General features: G+C 36.8%; 9 protein-coding genes across 9 annotated transcripts; 7 read left to right on the forward strand and 2 right to left on the reverse strand.

Moving 5' to 3' along the window:
- Positions 1-655: 655 nt before the first annotated feature.
- EV154DRAFT_463892 (RNA pol II accessory factor, Cdc73 family-domain-containing protein) lies at positions 656-2278 on the reverse strand. Its single transcript, XM_051597646.1, has 5 exons — positions 1836-2278; positions 1359-1770; positions 1066-1292; positions 913-989; positions 656-851 (listed from the first exon to the last, which is right to left on the reverse strand). The coding sequence occupies exons 1-5, from the start codon at positions 2200-2202 to the stop codon at positions 750-752; spliced, it is 1185 nt and encodes a 394-aa protein (XP_051458049.1). The 5' UTR covers positions 2203-2278; the 3' UTR covers positions 656-749.
- A 254-nt stretch (positions 2279-2532) lies between these two features.
- EV154DRAFT_507377 (TAP42-like protein) lies at positions 2533-3950 on the forward strand. The gene is made up of 3 exons (XM_051601414.1): positions 2533-2955; positions 3023-3633; positions 3691-3950. Exons 1-3 carry the CDS (start codon positions 2644-2646, stop codon positions 3827-3829), a joined length of 1062 nt encoding a protein of 353 aa, XP_051458050.1. The 5' UTR covers positions 2533-2643; the 3' UTR covers positions 3830-3950.
- A 71-nt stretch (positions 3951-4021) lies between these two features.
- Positions 4022-4465, forward strand: EV154DRAFT_481067 (uncharacterized protein; the record flags this gene model as incomplete). Its single annotated transcript, XM_051598369.1, has 1 exon — positions 4022-4465. The coding sequence occupies one exon, from the start codon at positions 4022-4024 to the stop codon at positions 4463-4465; it is 444 nt and encodes a 147-aa protein (XP_051458051.1).
- A 248-nt stretch (positions 4466-4713) lies between these two features.
- EV154DRAFT_507380 (uncharacterized protein) lies at positions 4714-7362 on the forward strand. Its single transcript, XM_051601415.1, has 5 exons — positions 4714-5034; positions 5089-5213; positions 5289-5549; positions 5612-6546; positions 6603-7362. Exons 1-5 carry the CDS (start codon positions 4912-4914, stop codon positions 7253-7255), a joined length of 2097 nt encoding a protein of 698 aa, XP_051458052.1. The 5' UTR covers positions 4714-4911; the 3' UTR covers positions 7256-7362.
- On the forward strand, positions 7363-8093 carry EV154DRAFT_543613 (uncharacterized protein). Its single transcript, XM_051604560.1, has 4 exons — positions 7363-7517; positions 7573-7688; positions 7752-7861; positions 7915-8093. Exons 1-4 carry the CDS (start codon positions 7388-7390, stop codon positions 7937-7939), a joined length of 381 nt encoding a protein of 126 aa, XP_051458053.1. The 5' UTR covers positions 7363-7387; the 3' UTR covers positions 7940-8093.
- On the forward strand, positions 8088-8626 carry EV154DRAFT_602345 (uncharacterized protein; the record flags this gene model as incomplete). The annotated part of the gene is made up of 3 exons (XM_051607281.1): positions 8088-8243; positions 8298-8369; positions 8438-8626. 3 exons carry the CDS (start codon positions 8088-8090, stop codon positions 8624-8626), a joined length of 417 nt encoding a protein of 138 aa, XP_051458054.1.
- An 82-nt stretch (positions 8627-8708) lies between these two features.
- Positions 8709-9451, forward strand: EV154DRAFT_420080 (Dynamitin-domain-containing protein; the record flags this gene model as incomplete). Its single annotated transcript, XM_051595937.1, has 4 exons — positions 8709-8741; positions 8811-8882; positions 8957-9059; positions 9111-9451. 4 exons carry the CDS (start codon positions 8709-8711, stop codon positions 9449-9451), a joined length of 549 nt encoding a protein of 182 aa, XP_051458055.1.
- A 291-nt stretch (positions 9452-9742) lies between these two features.
- EV154DRAFT_537894 (Dynamitin-domain-containing protein) lies at positions 9743-10544 on the forward strand (the record flags this gene model as incomplete). Its single annotated transcript, XM_051604239.1, has 3 exons — positions 9743-9838; positions 9896-10351; positions 10431-10544. 3 exons carry the CDS (start codon positions 9743-9745, stop codon positions 10542-10544), a joined length of 666 nt encoding a protein of 221 aa, XP_051458056.1.
- Positions 10545-10594: 50 nt separating this feature from the next.
- Positions 10595-11823, reverse strand: EV154DRAFT_507384 (SH3 domain-containing protein). The gene is made up of 4 exons (XM_051601416.1): positions 11323-11823; positions 11187-11262; positions 10727-11121; positions 10595-10659 (listed from the first exon to the last, which is right to left on the reverse strand). Exons 1-4 carry the CDS (start codon positions 11699-11701, stop codon positions 10628-10630), a joined length of 882 nt encoding a protein of 293 aa, XP_051458057.1. The 5' UTR covers positions 11702-11823; the 3' UTR covers positions 10595-10627.
- Between the last annotated feature and the right edge of the window lie 1119 nt (positions 11824-12942).

Raw genomic sequence — 12942 nt, forward strand, 5'->3', positions numbered from 1 at the left:
TCTCGAGCACCAATTACGATTGCTCTGTTTCTTTATAGCGTAACTACGGTCATTATGTTAAATTTTATGAGCCATAATAGAATATTCGGTAATAAGAAATTTGACTTTAATTAATCTATCAATCTTTGAATGGATTGTGAGCAAGCGAGACAGAATATTTTAAGAAGTAAATGGTGCCACACTCTCACTTCTCCGGGATAGAATGCAAAATATAGTATAAACAAGTCTTATTACACCATCGATAAACTTCAGTCTCTTCTTCTGGTAAGTTTTACCTATACTAAATGAAAAATAAAATAGTGACAAGCAGAGTTTTGTGTTGAGATGAATCCCCTCGTATTTTATTCACCTTTCTGAGTTTTCTGTAAACCTCACGCCGATTACGTGCGCCATCGGCTATTTCCAACAAGTCTTTTTTTCGCATTTCTATTTGAAGCTTAAACATATAGTGTCGCACTCATGAATGCAAACTTAAGTCATTGGTATCACAACAGCCTTCAGAGCGAAAGTCGAAAACAAGTGACAACTACAAACTAAGTATTATACAATTCTTTATCAAACTGACAGAATAGCAGACTTATTCTTGGTTCTCTCCTTTAACTATTCAATGAACAGTAAATGCTCAGATTTGATAGATCGTTGTTCAGTGCTTATTAAAGTCGACATAATACGCATTTTATTATGTGATGGTGATATAAATGTATTTTTTTTTGACAAAAGAGAGGAAGAAAGAGATAAATAAAATGGAATTAGAAATTGAGATACTGTTTGTGGGTAGCATTGTAACTGTCCAAGGCATCCCAGAACTGTGAAACAGCTGCTTTGTCCATATGTCTTTTGTGTCGATGAATCTATATCCACATGTTTCTTTAATAATGTTTTACCTAATCCTAATTCATTAAAAACACTTACATTCATTTCGGATACTGCCCATTCTGAAGCAGGTGCCGTGATTTTATCACTAGTCCATTTTGGATAAAATCCCTTGACTGAAAAAAAAAAAAAAGTATATTCAGTAAAAGATAGATATTTTCCACAGATGTTTTTTTTCTTCCGCAAATTTACCATTACTAAATAATTCCACAGGTTTTTCCCATTTCCAACCCTTAAATTGCCATAATTGACCTGCAACAAATACACAGCAAACACGATCCCAATCACTTTGTTTAAAGTGAGCAACCGAATCCACTACATGATAAGGTACAGATTGACCGTTGGGCTTCTTGCGTTCAACTGTGACTCTCTCTGGCTTTTTACGACCTTCATCTCTTAATGCCTGCGAGTCCTCATATCTACCGACAAAGTAAAAAAAGTAAGTTTCTCTAGCGCACTATGTTCACACTAAATTATAACATTACTTTTGATCCTCCAAGAATTGCTTAATATTATATAATGTAAATTTGGCGGTGGGTGCAGCGGGTACAATGATGAGAGGAATCTTATCCTTGCTGGATAGCTTCTGGCTCTTTACAGCTGCTGCAGATTTAGCAGGTACAGCCGAACTAGGTTTGTGGGCTGCAGGAAGACCAGATTTTTGCGTATTGAGGCGAGCGACAGGTACTTCCTTCTTTAATACTAATTGTTGGGCTAAATTAATAGCGTGGGTAAAGTTCTTGTTGCCTCTTAAGACGGAAGAGAGAGTCAAGATCTCACGTTCACGCGAAACTACTTGCTTCACAATAAAAATGGAATCGTCTGATTTCAAAGGTGTGACTTTAGCTTTTTTGATGGATGATTCGGTTGAAGTGACGTCGTCTCTTGGTCGCTTTTCTGTAAGTTTATATACAAATATTTAAAACAAATGCCGACAGGTGAGTTTTTTAATGAAAACTTACCAGTGTTGTTGGCTTGAATGACGTTTGGAGATTGGTCGACTTTACCCGTTAGGTAATCAAGAATTTTTCTTCTATCGACAATGGAAACATGTTCAATTTGACGGTTACGGCATTCTTTGAAATAGGCTGAGTTATCAAGTTGTGCGTTTTGTACCAAGAAAATTAAGGTCTCCAAAGCGTATGTCTCGTTCTCGGCCGCGGTGGTCTTTTTGAAATTCGTTGGCGTGTCACGAGGAAAGATGGTATCGCCATTAAACTGGATATTCTTGGCATCAGAGATGTTGGGAACGGACGCACCGTCAGCATCAAGAAGAACCACTGGTTTGTTGTTAATAGTCGACTCACGAAGAAGTGACAAAGGATCCATTGGTAAAGCTTTGAAAAACAAGAAGAAAAAATAAATAAAAAATAAAAAAACACGCAGAGTTATAAGTTTCTTATCCCCAATAACGTGACTTCTTTCATGTCAGGATGTCAATAAGTTGTTACAAAACGCACATTATGTTTGGTATTTGGACTATTCATATTGGTATTGAAACAGTATTCTAAAACATGATAGCTTGTTGCTATCTGAGGATGAAACCTCCATTTAAAAATAGCTTACAACTTTTGCAGGTCTTGGGTTACCTCTGCTAAGAAGCGCAAAGGTGGCCATTTCCAGTGTGCAATCCTTCCTTCCCGGAAAAACTAGATATTTGTAAGATATTCAAATATTTCTCATTTGTGGTGTACAAGACTTTTTATATAAAATGTGGATTTTATTTTTATTTTGCTCGCACACCTTCTTTTCTTTTTTCCTTTATAACAAATGAGTGCTTTAGACGGTTTATCGCTTGGAAAATTATTCAGTACAGGACAGACTATTCTCACCGAGTTGGAAGATACTTCTTTATCTAGCATCGATCCTGAATACCAAGCCAAAGTAGCTGATGCTATTCAACGTCTTAGTCGCGCGGATGCACTTGTTGCTCAACTCAACATCTTTAGTGACAATGAAATCTTTGATGAAATCAACACAAACGACTTAAAGTTTTTGTTAATACCAGCTTACCTGGGTGACTTGACCCTGAAGGTGTCTGGCAAAGACATCGATCGCAGCAAGATTCTCGAAAAGTCAAGAGTAAAGATGGATTAGTCAGTTGGCATTCAAAAAAAAAAAAGTGTTATTAACTACTGTCTTCTTATAGGAATATATTCAGCGCTTCATAAGTACATGTCAAGATCACGGCTTGATTCGCAAAGAAGATTCAGTCATTATCGAGCAGTTGAGCCATAACAAGGGCAAGTCACCTTCTGTTCCTGCTGCTCAACAGCGTGATCAAAAGATTGCACGTTTCAAGCGTGAAAGAGCTGTCAAAAGCCAGATCCAACAGTTACGTGCCCAACTTGATGGTGTGGCTGGTAAAAAAGATGACGAGGATCGTGATGTGGAAGAGGTAGAGCGTGAATGGGTGGAAGCTTTGATCGAGTTGGAAACCTTGAGAGCCTTGGAGAATTGGCATGCCATAGAACAAGAATTTGTCATGGTGAAAGAAATGGAAATTATGCGTGAAATGATGGAAAAGACAGGTACTTCGACCGCACTTGATAACCGTGAACCTGTGTTAAATAGACCTACTTGGGGCAAGGATAAGCCCATGTTGAGTAAAGAAGGTAGACCTTTACAACCATTTGTGATCATGAACAAACGAGAACAAATGAAGAGTCAAGTGTTTGGCTATGGACATAATTTACCAACAATGTCGATTGATGAATATTTGGAGCAGGAAAAGGCAAGAGGAAATATCATTGAGGGAGGGTAAGTTATCTGACATAATGAAAACGAATTCTTTGTGTAACAATTTCATTATCATAGTGGTGAACAACCCGAAAAACCACCAATGGATGATAATGATTATGAAGCTCATGATGCTGACACAATGAAGAAGAGACAATGGGATGAATTTGTTGAGGCCAATCCAAAGGGTGCTGGAAACAGAGGAAACAAGGGATAAATATCACAATTTAACTTTTTATGCGTTGTAGTACATAAATACTTACTTTTGATTGTACTTTTTCACAAAAATATATATTTCTTTCTTATTACTAATAAATACGTGTATATATTTATATATATATATAGGCCTTATTGAAAGTTGTAATAACATTATTTCGTAGATAGTTATAATCATTCTCTTTTAGCACTTATGCTACCTTCCAGCAGGTTTATTATCCTCATTTTATTCTTCAAATTAAACACCGTATGGGCTGACGATACCGACGAGCTGATGCCAGCAGATGTTGCGCGTCAAATAAAAGAATGTGCTGATGCCTGCCAAGGATATCGAAAGACATTGTTTAACTTTATGACAGAGATGAACACAACTTCTTATGAGTTAGCACAAAAAGAGTTTTTCACCTGTCAAACAAAGTGTCCTCGATGCTCCCTACAGAATGCAGCTGATGCCATGGGATCTATCCAAGAGTTTTCACCTGCCTTTTCGATAGAAAATAGAGGATATATCAGGTGGAAACAAACAAACATTATCCCTTCTATTGAACTCTGTGTATCGCAATGGAATCGTTCTGCTATATTTGGCTGTGACCGGAATCCTGTTGAATTATACACATCCGATTGTATACTAGGATAGCCATTTTTATTTATACATATTCAATTAATCATTTACTAACAAGAAGTTTAATAATAAACAAATGGAATTTTCAAGCCATTGTGAATATAATGTTTCCATTCTTTAATTGCGAAAGGGAAAACACTGCCTACATTAAACCCTCATGATTATTTGCTCTGGGTCTACCCACCACTTTAAACTTTCGTCGGAACGCTACAATGCCCATTGGAGATACCAAGCAACTACCTTTTATATTATCATACTTTTTTCTTGCGGTAAAAGCTCACAAGTTTAACTATCCTTGAAAAGCAAAGGTGCACAATCATGCAGTCTTTGACCATGTATCAAGATCATATTGTGAGTGAGCAGTCACTTTTTTTTTTTTTTTTCTTGGTGCCTTTTAAGAGAAGTTGGAGCCAGCTGTTTCGCGAACCAGACACTTTATTGAACATACATATAAAAAAAAAATGCCACCTAAACAAAAGAAAGTGAATAATGAGAATGAAGAGGCAGAAGAGCCTTTCCAAGCTGTTATCTTGACTGACTCATTTGAAGATCAATTTCTTCCTATTTCTCATGAATTACCCAGAGTAAGAAACCTTCCAGTGTCCTTGTGTGTATTCATTGACAGATTTTTTTTGTAGTGTCTTATGCCTCTTTGTAACATTCCCTTGATTGAATATACATTAGAATTATTGGCAACTGTTGATATTTTTGAAGTTTTGATTGTTTGTACAACTCACATTGATGCCATTAAGAGTTACTTTGAGTAAGTCTTTTTTTTTTTTGTATCATACGAAGTATTAAATGAACTTACAAACAAAAAATTAATTCAATTGAATAGAAATTCGGATTGGATGAAGCCTACCTCTAGACTTTCAGTAAAAATTGTACCTACACCCGAGTGCATGTCTGTGGGTGACGCTATTCGTGAACTGGACGCTCGTCAATTGATTTCAAGCGACTTTATTTTAACCTCTGGTGAATTAATTTCAAACATCAAATTGGACAAGGTGCTTGAAGAACATCGTGCACGCAAGAAGACCGACAAGAATTCGATCATGACTATGGTTCTCAAGGAGGCTTCTCGTACTCATACTGCCAGGTAAGATAGACATATTAGAGTAATCATAATAAGGATCTGACATGTTTATACAAAAAAAAAAGAGCAAAGGATGCCAATAGTGTGTTTGTAATGGATCCCATCACCCAACAATGTGTGTATTACGAATCTGTTGTTTCGCTACCCCGCAAGCATCGTATGGAGATTTCACCCGAAATTTTTGAAAATAGACCTCAAATTGAATTCCGTAACGACCTCGTCGATCCCTACCTTGACATTTGTTCTGTCGAAGTTCCAGCACTTTTCACCGAGAATTTCGATTGGCAGCGTTTGCGTGCAGATTTCGTGCACGGTATCTTGACCTCGGATATTTTGGGTAAAACCATCTACACCAAGCTTGTAGCTGAGCCATATGTAGCTCGTGTTCAAAACGAGCAACTCTATAGTACCATCAGTAACCACATGTTGAACCGTTGGGCTTTCCCCATCGTACCCGAGACCAACTTGAAATCTGGCGACGATTACGAATTCACCAGAGGAAACATTTATAAATCCATGAACGTTGTCCTTTCAAGGTCTTGTATCATTGATGAAAATGTTCAAATTGGATCAAACACCGTGATTGGTGAAAATACACGTATCGGTAACTCCATTATCGGTAACAATTGTACCATCGGTGATAATGTCGTATTGGAGGGAGCTTTCCTTTGGGATAATGTCACCATTTCTGACAATTGTACTGTCAAAAAGAGTATCATTGCTCATCATGCCAACATCTTGGAAAATACCAAGATTGCTCAAGGCTGTTTGATCTCTCTCAATGTGACAATTGGTCCTAATGCTACTATTCCTAAATACTCTAGATTAAGTCTCTTACCTCAACCCAAGAATAGCACATTCGATGAAAGCAGTGACGAGGAAGATGATGAAGAGGAGCGTCAACACGTACTCACAGGAGATCATGAACCTGTTTACTCTTGGACAATTCGCTCTGATGATGATGAAGTTGATGTTCGTAATATAAAGTTGGGATCATTATGTAAGCATGCATTATTAAGCGCGATAGTAATATTACTAATTAATGTATCAATGTAGCTTTCGATATGGCTGATCTTGTTCTCGATGATGGAGATGTTACAGACAGTGCTAGTGAAGTAGGAGAATCAGATAGTGATGATGATGATATTGGATCAATCAATGGATCATGGGCACTTGAAACTAGCATGGCTAAAAAGACGGACGAATTTAAAAAGGAAATTTCTCAAACGATTGAAAGATCTATTGATGAGAACCATACGGTTTACACAGCTGCATTAGAAGTCACTGGTTTACGTATGTCCAGTAATGGATCTTATACAGATATTAGAGAGGTGATGATCCCCATCATCTTTGATCATATTGATCGTAATAACTCTATCTCCAGCATGAAGACAGTTTTGACAAAATGGGCCCCTTTGATCGGAAAGATGACCCATTCCGCAGAGGATCAATTACATGTGTTACAATTGCTTCAAAAGCATTCTGCCGCACACGAACATTTAAGCAAGATTTTCTCGGGTGCTTTACAATTACTTTATAATACCGACGTGCTTGAAGAAGACGCTATCCAGAAATGGTTCTCTTCCGATCTTTCCAAGGCTAACGCTGCCGAATTAAAGGTGAGAGAGAAGGCTGCCAAATTTATTGAATGGTTACAGGAAGCTGAGGAAGAATCCGAAGAAGACTCTGATGAGAGTGATGAAGAATAAAAAAAACAGGTTACCTAATTGTGACCATTTTACAAAATTAAGCCACCACGTCTATTTTTTTTTTTAATATGGAAGGTACAGCGTTTTTTTTTTCTTCTTCTTTCACAACAATTCATAAAATAAAAATACATAATGTCGACCGCAGATAATATCATTGGTTCCCTTACCTTTTGCCCCGAATGTGGCAACCTTTTAGACATGGCTGGCAATGAGGACGATATCTTATTATGTAACCAATGTAGCTGTGCTTTCAGAACTGCCGGTAAGAACGGACGCATATATTTTTTCGAAACTTTAGCTTAAAGAGATAATATTAGGTGTTGAGGCAACAGAAGTTATCACCACTTCTTCAGAGCGTTCTTTCCAATCCAAATTAAAGTCTAAACGTCACACAGTGCAACAAAGCAAAGAAAACGTCCAAGCAAGAGCCATGGTAAGAGATAGAGAGAGAGAGAGAGAGAGAGAGAGTACACGGGTTTCTAAGATATCTATTTAGATTCAAGAAAAGTGTCCTAACTGTGGACATCATGAGATGGAATATCACACCATGCAATTGCGTTCTGCTGATGAAGGTCAAACTGTCTTTTATAACTGTAAAAAATGCGGGTAAGTCCACAAGTAAGGGAGTATCATCGTTCATACTAACAATCTTTCATTAGTTACAAATACTCTGTCAACAACTAGATTATCCCTCTCCTCTTTATGTAAATTTGCCCGTCCCTCCTTCAACAAAACTCACCTCTTTTTTTTTTTATATTTCTTATTAGAATGGATTACTTCTTTTTTTTTTTTAGCTTTCTTTATAAAATAAAGGTTGTAAACAAAAAAAAGAATGGACGATATATGTGATTATTGTGGAAATGGGCTGACAGAATGGGATTATATGACAGAATGTGGTCATGTCATTTGCGGACCATGTTATCATCGACATAACCGCGTCTGTCCAATCTGCAAAAAGCCTTGCAAATTTGCATTAATAGGTGATCAGGTAAAGGTTTGCTACTCCCTTAAGAAGTATGCTTATATCTGTTTCGTATAAAAGACACCTTACAATGGAGCGGGATTTTTGAAACCAGTAAAGACCTTGATGAATGATTCTGAAAATATCGTCAATGTAATAAGTCTCCTAGTACAAATACCGAAAAAAACTGACGTTTTTTTAATTGACGGATATAAACATAGTTTCAATTATCATGCCTGACACGACTCGTTGGGGTCCTAAGATCCAAATTAGCCAAACAAAAGGAGATACTAAACCAAGTCAAACATGAATTAAGCCTAGTCACAGAGTATAAACGAGAGATACATCGTTTAAGACAGGAGAATGAGTACCTAAAATCCAAAATCAGATCACGTGGAGCTGGAAATTAACTATTTCTCTGTTTGTGCACAAACACTAAAAATAATAAAATTTGTTTTCTTTTTTTTGTTGTTGTTCCTTTTATTGTAAACAATGGCTTCCAAATATTCGACTTTACCTGATATTGTAAGCTTGTTACTCTTGATACGCTTGAAATTTTTTTATCTAATGGCACATTTATTACATAATACTTAGGATGATCAACCAGATGTTTACGAAACACCTGATTCGAACGAGAATGCTCCCATTGTGTCTTTTGAAAACCAGGTACCAACTTTTTTTTTTATAGAAAACTCATACGTGTTTTTTTATAAAGTAATGCTTACAATGTAAGTTTGTAGTCGAGTGATGATGACGATAATGAGAGTGTAGTTAAATCTCGTGTTTCTGTAAAAGATGCAGCAAACAGATTCAAAAGCAGCATTGTTGACTCTACTGATATTGGTACTATATATACACATGGTACATAACTGAGTACACTAACACGATAAACAGACTTTTCGGATCGTTTAACTCGAAGAAAGAAGGCCATGTACCGCACCTATGTTAGACGTCCTCCTGCCATGGAAACCAGTGAATATGAAATTTTGCCCAAGGACCTGTCTCTCGACGAAACTCCTTTACAAAAGTTACGCCGTCTCATGTTTGAAGTGCAAGAATTAAACGATGAAATGGAAAAGGCCAAAGTAAAACACTTATCTTCAGTAGTTAAGCAAAAAGGTGTTAATGCGCCCTTTTTTTTTCTTCTTCTTTGTTATAGGAACCAGCTGATGCAAAAGAAACTATTTCTCAGTCAGATATTCTTTCACAGATTTCATATCTTCAATCAGATTTAGTTCGCATGAACCAACAAGTAGGAGATGGAGAAGAGGTTGGTCAGAAATCAAACTATGGTAGATCGGTGGATGAGGCAAAAGCCTTAATTAAACAGCTGGAAGCCTTCAAGCACACAGCCCCCACTGTTGATAACTCCTCCGCTGAAGCTGAACCTCCTATGCCTGCTGATTTGGATAACAGCCCCAAAAACGATGTAAGATTTGTAAAACTACAAGTTAATCAAGTATATACTAACACCTTCAAATAAGATGGTTACTTATGAGCTTTTTTATACCCCTGAGACTGCCAAAATGCACAAAGAGAATAAATTATCAGACATCGATGAACGTATAGCCAAAATAGAGAAACTTGTCGGATCTAGTGCAGGACAAGCTTTAGATGATTTCGTAAGTCTCTTGCATTTGAATCAAAGGGTTGTGTTTGACATGTCGCATTTTTTTTAGTCCTCGAACCTTGCTTCTTCTTCACTCATCAATTCACTCGCAAAATTGGAACAACAAGTGGTAGTCCTTGCCCAACCCAGACAATTGGAAATGGTAGCAAGAAGAGTAAAGGGTTTAAACAGTGATCTGGATCGATTAAATGAATTGAAATCAGGCCGTAAAGATACCAAGGTTTTAGGTTATGCTGTATCCAACTCGTTAAACCAAGCTACTACAGCAGAGCATGCTCCTGATGGTCTTTCCAATGACGCTGAAGCCAAAGTCAATCAATTATTTGCCACGCTGGAAAAGGTTGATCCTCTTTTAAATCTGACGCCTGCTCTATTAACAAGGCTTAAGGCCTTACAAGGTTTACATACCGAAGCTGCTGCCTTTGGACAATCTGTCAAGGTCATTTCGGAGGAACAAACCAGAATGACTGACGAATTGAAAAGTTTAACAACCACCTGTGATTTAGTAAGTTACTTTTCAGCTCTTCAAATCTTTTCCATTGTTTAACCATTCTTTTTTTTTAAAATAATAATAATAATAATAGCTAAACAAGAGCTTACAAGAAAATGACGAATCTATTAACAACAACATCAAGGTCATTGATGATAGAATGACCGATTTAATCCAACGTATCACTGCTTTAAGCACTACGCCTTAAATATGTTGAACACTATAAACCCCAGAATAAAAATGTTATAAAACGAAGGATATCCTCTTTTATTTAAATGTATATATTCTATTTTAAAAGATTGAATTTGCAACATTACCACCAACTATAAAAAGAGTTATTAGTAAATTAATTCGTTCCCCCCTTGTTTTTAATATATCTGATATACTTACTAGTTGCACCGAAGCCCCAGGTAGCTGCATTGGCTACATTACCAGCAATTTTCTTTCCAAAACCTGACATTTTACTCTCTTCATGATGCGACTCAACTACAGCTGGTGCGGAAGCTGTGCTGGCTAAAGGAGGAGGGACGCTATAATTTGAAACTTGTTGTTGGGGAGGAGGATATTGTGATGCGTAATTGTTACTAGCAGGAGGAGGAGCAGCATATGACTGAGAAGGAGGTGCAGCGTAACTTGAATTTTGAGGAGGAGGAGGATAGTTATAGGACTCCTGCTTGGGTGGTACTGGTGAATAGCCGTAACTATCACGCTGTTGTGATGGAGGAGGAGGAGGATAACTGTCGCGTTGTGGAGGTGGAGGAGGCTTCTTTTCACTAACAGCGGGCCTTTAACAATAAAATAAGTACACTCTTATAAACAATAAAATCTTGGCATATATGGACACACTTACTCAATTTTTTTAACATACGAGCGAGGGAAAATACCGTTTTTTCCGTGCAGTGTTCCTTTCCACCAATCATCGTTCACTATTAGAAACAAAACACATTAACAACAGGGCCGACCATTTAACAGTGGGGTTACTTTACCTAGTTCGGTTAATTGGATAATGTCCCCTCTACGGAAGCTCAAATCGGTATTCATGTTGTCACCAGTGTAGTCGTACAAGGCTTCAGCTGTACCGAGTTTGTTCTCTGAGCTGTTATAAGAAGGAGGAGGAAGGGGAGCATTGGCTGGAGATGATACATTCATACCAGGCATACCAGGCATACCTCCATTGGACATACCCGTGTTAGTAGGCATTGCGCCATGAGCGTGATTGGACTGGTTGCCCTTGCTGATATTGGAAGGCAACAATCTTAAAATTTCATCATAAGCACCAGGTTGAATATAGTTATGTGATTTTAACAAATTCAATTCGTTACGAATTGAAGATAATACGTGTTGAGCAAAAGCGTTCTCTGACATTTTTTCTTTTTTTTTTCAGAATATAGAAAAAGAAAAGAGGGAAGAAAATTACCAAGGTTTTCAAAATATCTATATTTAAGTTTTCGGCTCAACGCTTCTTCCGAATTGAACTCATAATGTCCAATCATTTTAAGTTCCCGTTCGCTACATTAAAAACCGTCAAAAATTGGATAACAGGCCTACGGACCCAAACAGCCGCCGCCGAAATTTCGATACAGAATAGCTGCTCTCTATAAGTCACTGATACATGCAACATTACAAAGGTACACCATCGTACGTAATATGTATTCAACTAAATAAATAACAGTTCAATTATCTCACATTCTCCGTTCATCTTCTTTATAAACTTTGTTCAGTCAAACAATTTGTTTTTTTTTTCTTTTATAAAGTATAATGGTTTATTTTGTTAAGATGCTAAAGGTTAATGTAGAGTTATAGAAATATGACAGTTTATTATATATAAATAAAGCACCCTGATTAATCCACAAACAAGCTGTTCTTCATATAAACTTAGCGATTATGCTACCAGGTGTAAACACATCCTATTGTCTCCAAGTCGAGAGCATCCTTTTATATCACCGGAGTTGTACATAAAATACAGTAAAAGTCTTATTACGTGGCTTAATAACTTCTCTGCTGCCCAAAAGTAAAGAAATGAACAATTGCGATAGATAGTACAAGTTCTTGGTACGCTACACATAGGTATAATCCGCCTTTATAGCAGTCTTTATATATATATATATATATAATGCGTAAAAGAAAAAGAAGATAACAAGTAAAAGTATCGACATTCCTTTTCTTTTTTATACGTTGTGGATCAGATATTGATTGTTTCCAATAAAAATATAAAAGAATTGGATTTGTTCAATTATATTTTATAACAAACAAACAATGAAAGAGACACCAATTTAGATTTAGTTGTTTCACAATGCATCTACCATGCACCTACACGAAACGTATGCTCTTATTTTGGAGTGATACAAAAGCAATGTACCATAAACTACATCCCGTTTTTTTTTTTTTTTGTAAAGATTGACTTTTAGTGATACACTGGAATTGCAACCTTTCAACATAATACTCACTACGTAGCGAGTCTGATGAGCCTGTTTAGTTTACAACGTGTAGTTTATAATTAATTCTGATAAAATGTGTGTTCTATACTGTTCACATTATGCAATAGAGGTTTAGTCTCGTTATACAAAAAAGTAATCCTGATAAAATTTGTGTTTTAAATTGTTAGG

The sequence above is a fragment of the Mucor mucedo genome (genome assembly GCF_025094135.1).
Source record: "Mucor mucedo strain NRRL 3635 chromosome Unknown EV154scaffold_41, whole genome shotgun sequence".
In the NCBI taxonomy this organism is placed as follows: domain Eukaryota; kingdom Fungi; phylum Mucoromycota; class Mucoromycetes; order Mucorales; family Mucoraceae; genus Mucor; species Mucor mucedo.

What these genes read in the sequence shown, in the direction of transcription:
- EV154DRAFT_463892 (XM_051597646.1), bottom strand. Translation starts at nt 2,202, where the DNA reads ATGGATCCTTTGTCACTTCTTCGTGAGTCGACTATTAACAACAAACCA. An exon ending in CATTCAAGCCAACAACACTG is followed by an intron (nt 1,771 to 1,835) that starts GTAAGTTTTCAT and finishes ATAAACTTACAG; the next exon opens with AAAAGCGACCAAGAGACGAC. An exon ending in CAATTCTTGGAGGATCAAAA is followed by an intron (nt 1,293 to 1,358) that starts GTAATGTTATAA and finishes CTTTGTCGGTAG; the next exon opens with ATATGAGGACTCGCAGGCAT.
- EV154DRAFT_507377 (XM_051601414.1), top strand. Translation starts at nt 2,644, where the DNA reads ATGAGTGCTTTAGACGGTTTATCGCTTGGAAAATTATTCAGTACAGGA. An exon ending in AGATTCTCGAAAAGTCAAGA is followed by an intron (nt 2,956 to 3,022) that starts GTAAAGATGGAT and finishes GTCTTCTTATAG; the next exon opens with GAATATATTCAGCGCTTCAT. An exon ending in GGAAATATCATTGAGGGAGG is followed by an intron (nt 3,634 to 3,690) that starts GTAAGTTATCTG and finishes TCATTATCATAG; the next exon opens with TGGTGAACAACCCGAAAAAC.
- EV154DRAFT_507380 (XM_051601415.1), top strand. Translation starts at nt 4,912, where the DNA reads ATGCCACCTAAACAAAAGAAAGTGAATAATGAGAATGAAGAGGCAGAA. An exon ending in TTTCTCATGAATTACCCAGA is followed by an intron (nt 5,035 to 5,088) that starts GTAAGAAACCTT and finishes TTTTTTTTGTAG; the next exon opens with TGTCTTATGCCTCTTTGTAA. An exon ending in TATAAAGTTGGGATCATTAT is followed by an intron (nt 6,547 to 6,602) that starts GTAAGCATGCAT and finishes GTATCAATGTAG; the next exon opens with CTTTCGATATGGCTGATCTT.
- EV154DRAFT_543613 (XM_051604560.1), top strand. Translation starts at nt 7,388, where the DNA reads ATGTCGACCGCAGATAATATCATTGGTTCCCTTACCTTTTGCCCCGAA. An exon ending in CTGTGCTTTCAGAACTGCCG is followed by an intron (nt 7,518 to 7,572) that starts GTAAGAACGGAC and finishes AGATAATATTAG; the next exon opens with GTGTTGAGGCAACAGAAGTT. An exon ending in ACGTCCAAGCAAGAGCCATG is followed by an intron (nt 7,689 to 7,751) that starts GTAAGAGATAGA and finishes ATATCTATTTAG; the next exon opens with ATTCAAGAAAAGTGTCCTAA.
- EV154DRAFT_507384 (XM_051601416.1), bottom strand. Translation starts at nt 11,701, where the DNA reads ATGTCAGAGAACGCTTTTGCTCAACACGTATTATCTTCAATTCGTAAC. An exon ending in TATCCAATTAACCGAACTAG is followed by an intron (nt 11,263 to 11,322) that starts GTAAAGTAACCC and finishes TGTTTCTAATAG; the next exon opens with TGAACGATGATTGGTGGAAA. An exon ending in CTGGGGCTTCGGTGCAACTA is followed by an intron (nt 10,660 to 10,726) that starts GTAAGTATATCA and finishes CTCTTTTTATAG; the next exon opens with TTGGTGGTAATGTTGCAAAT.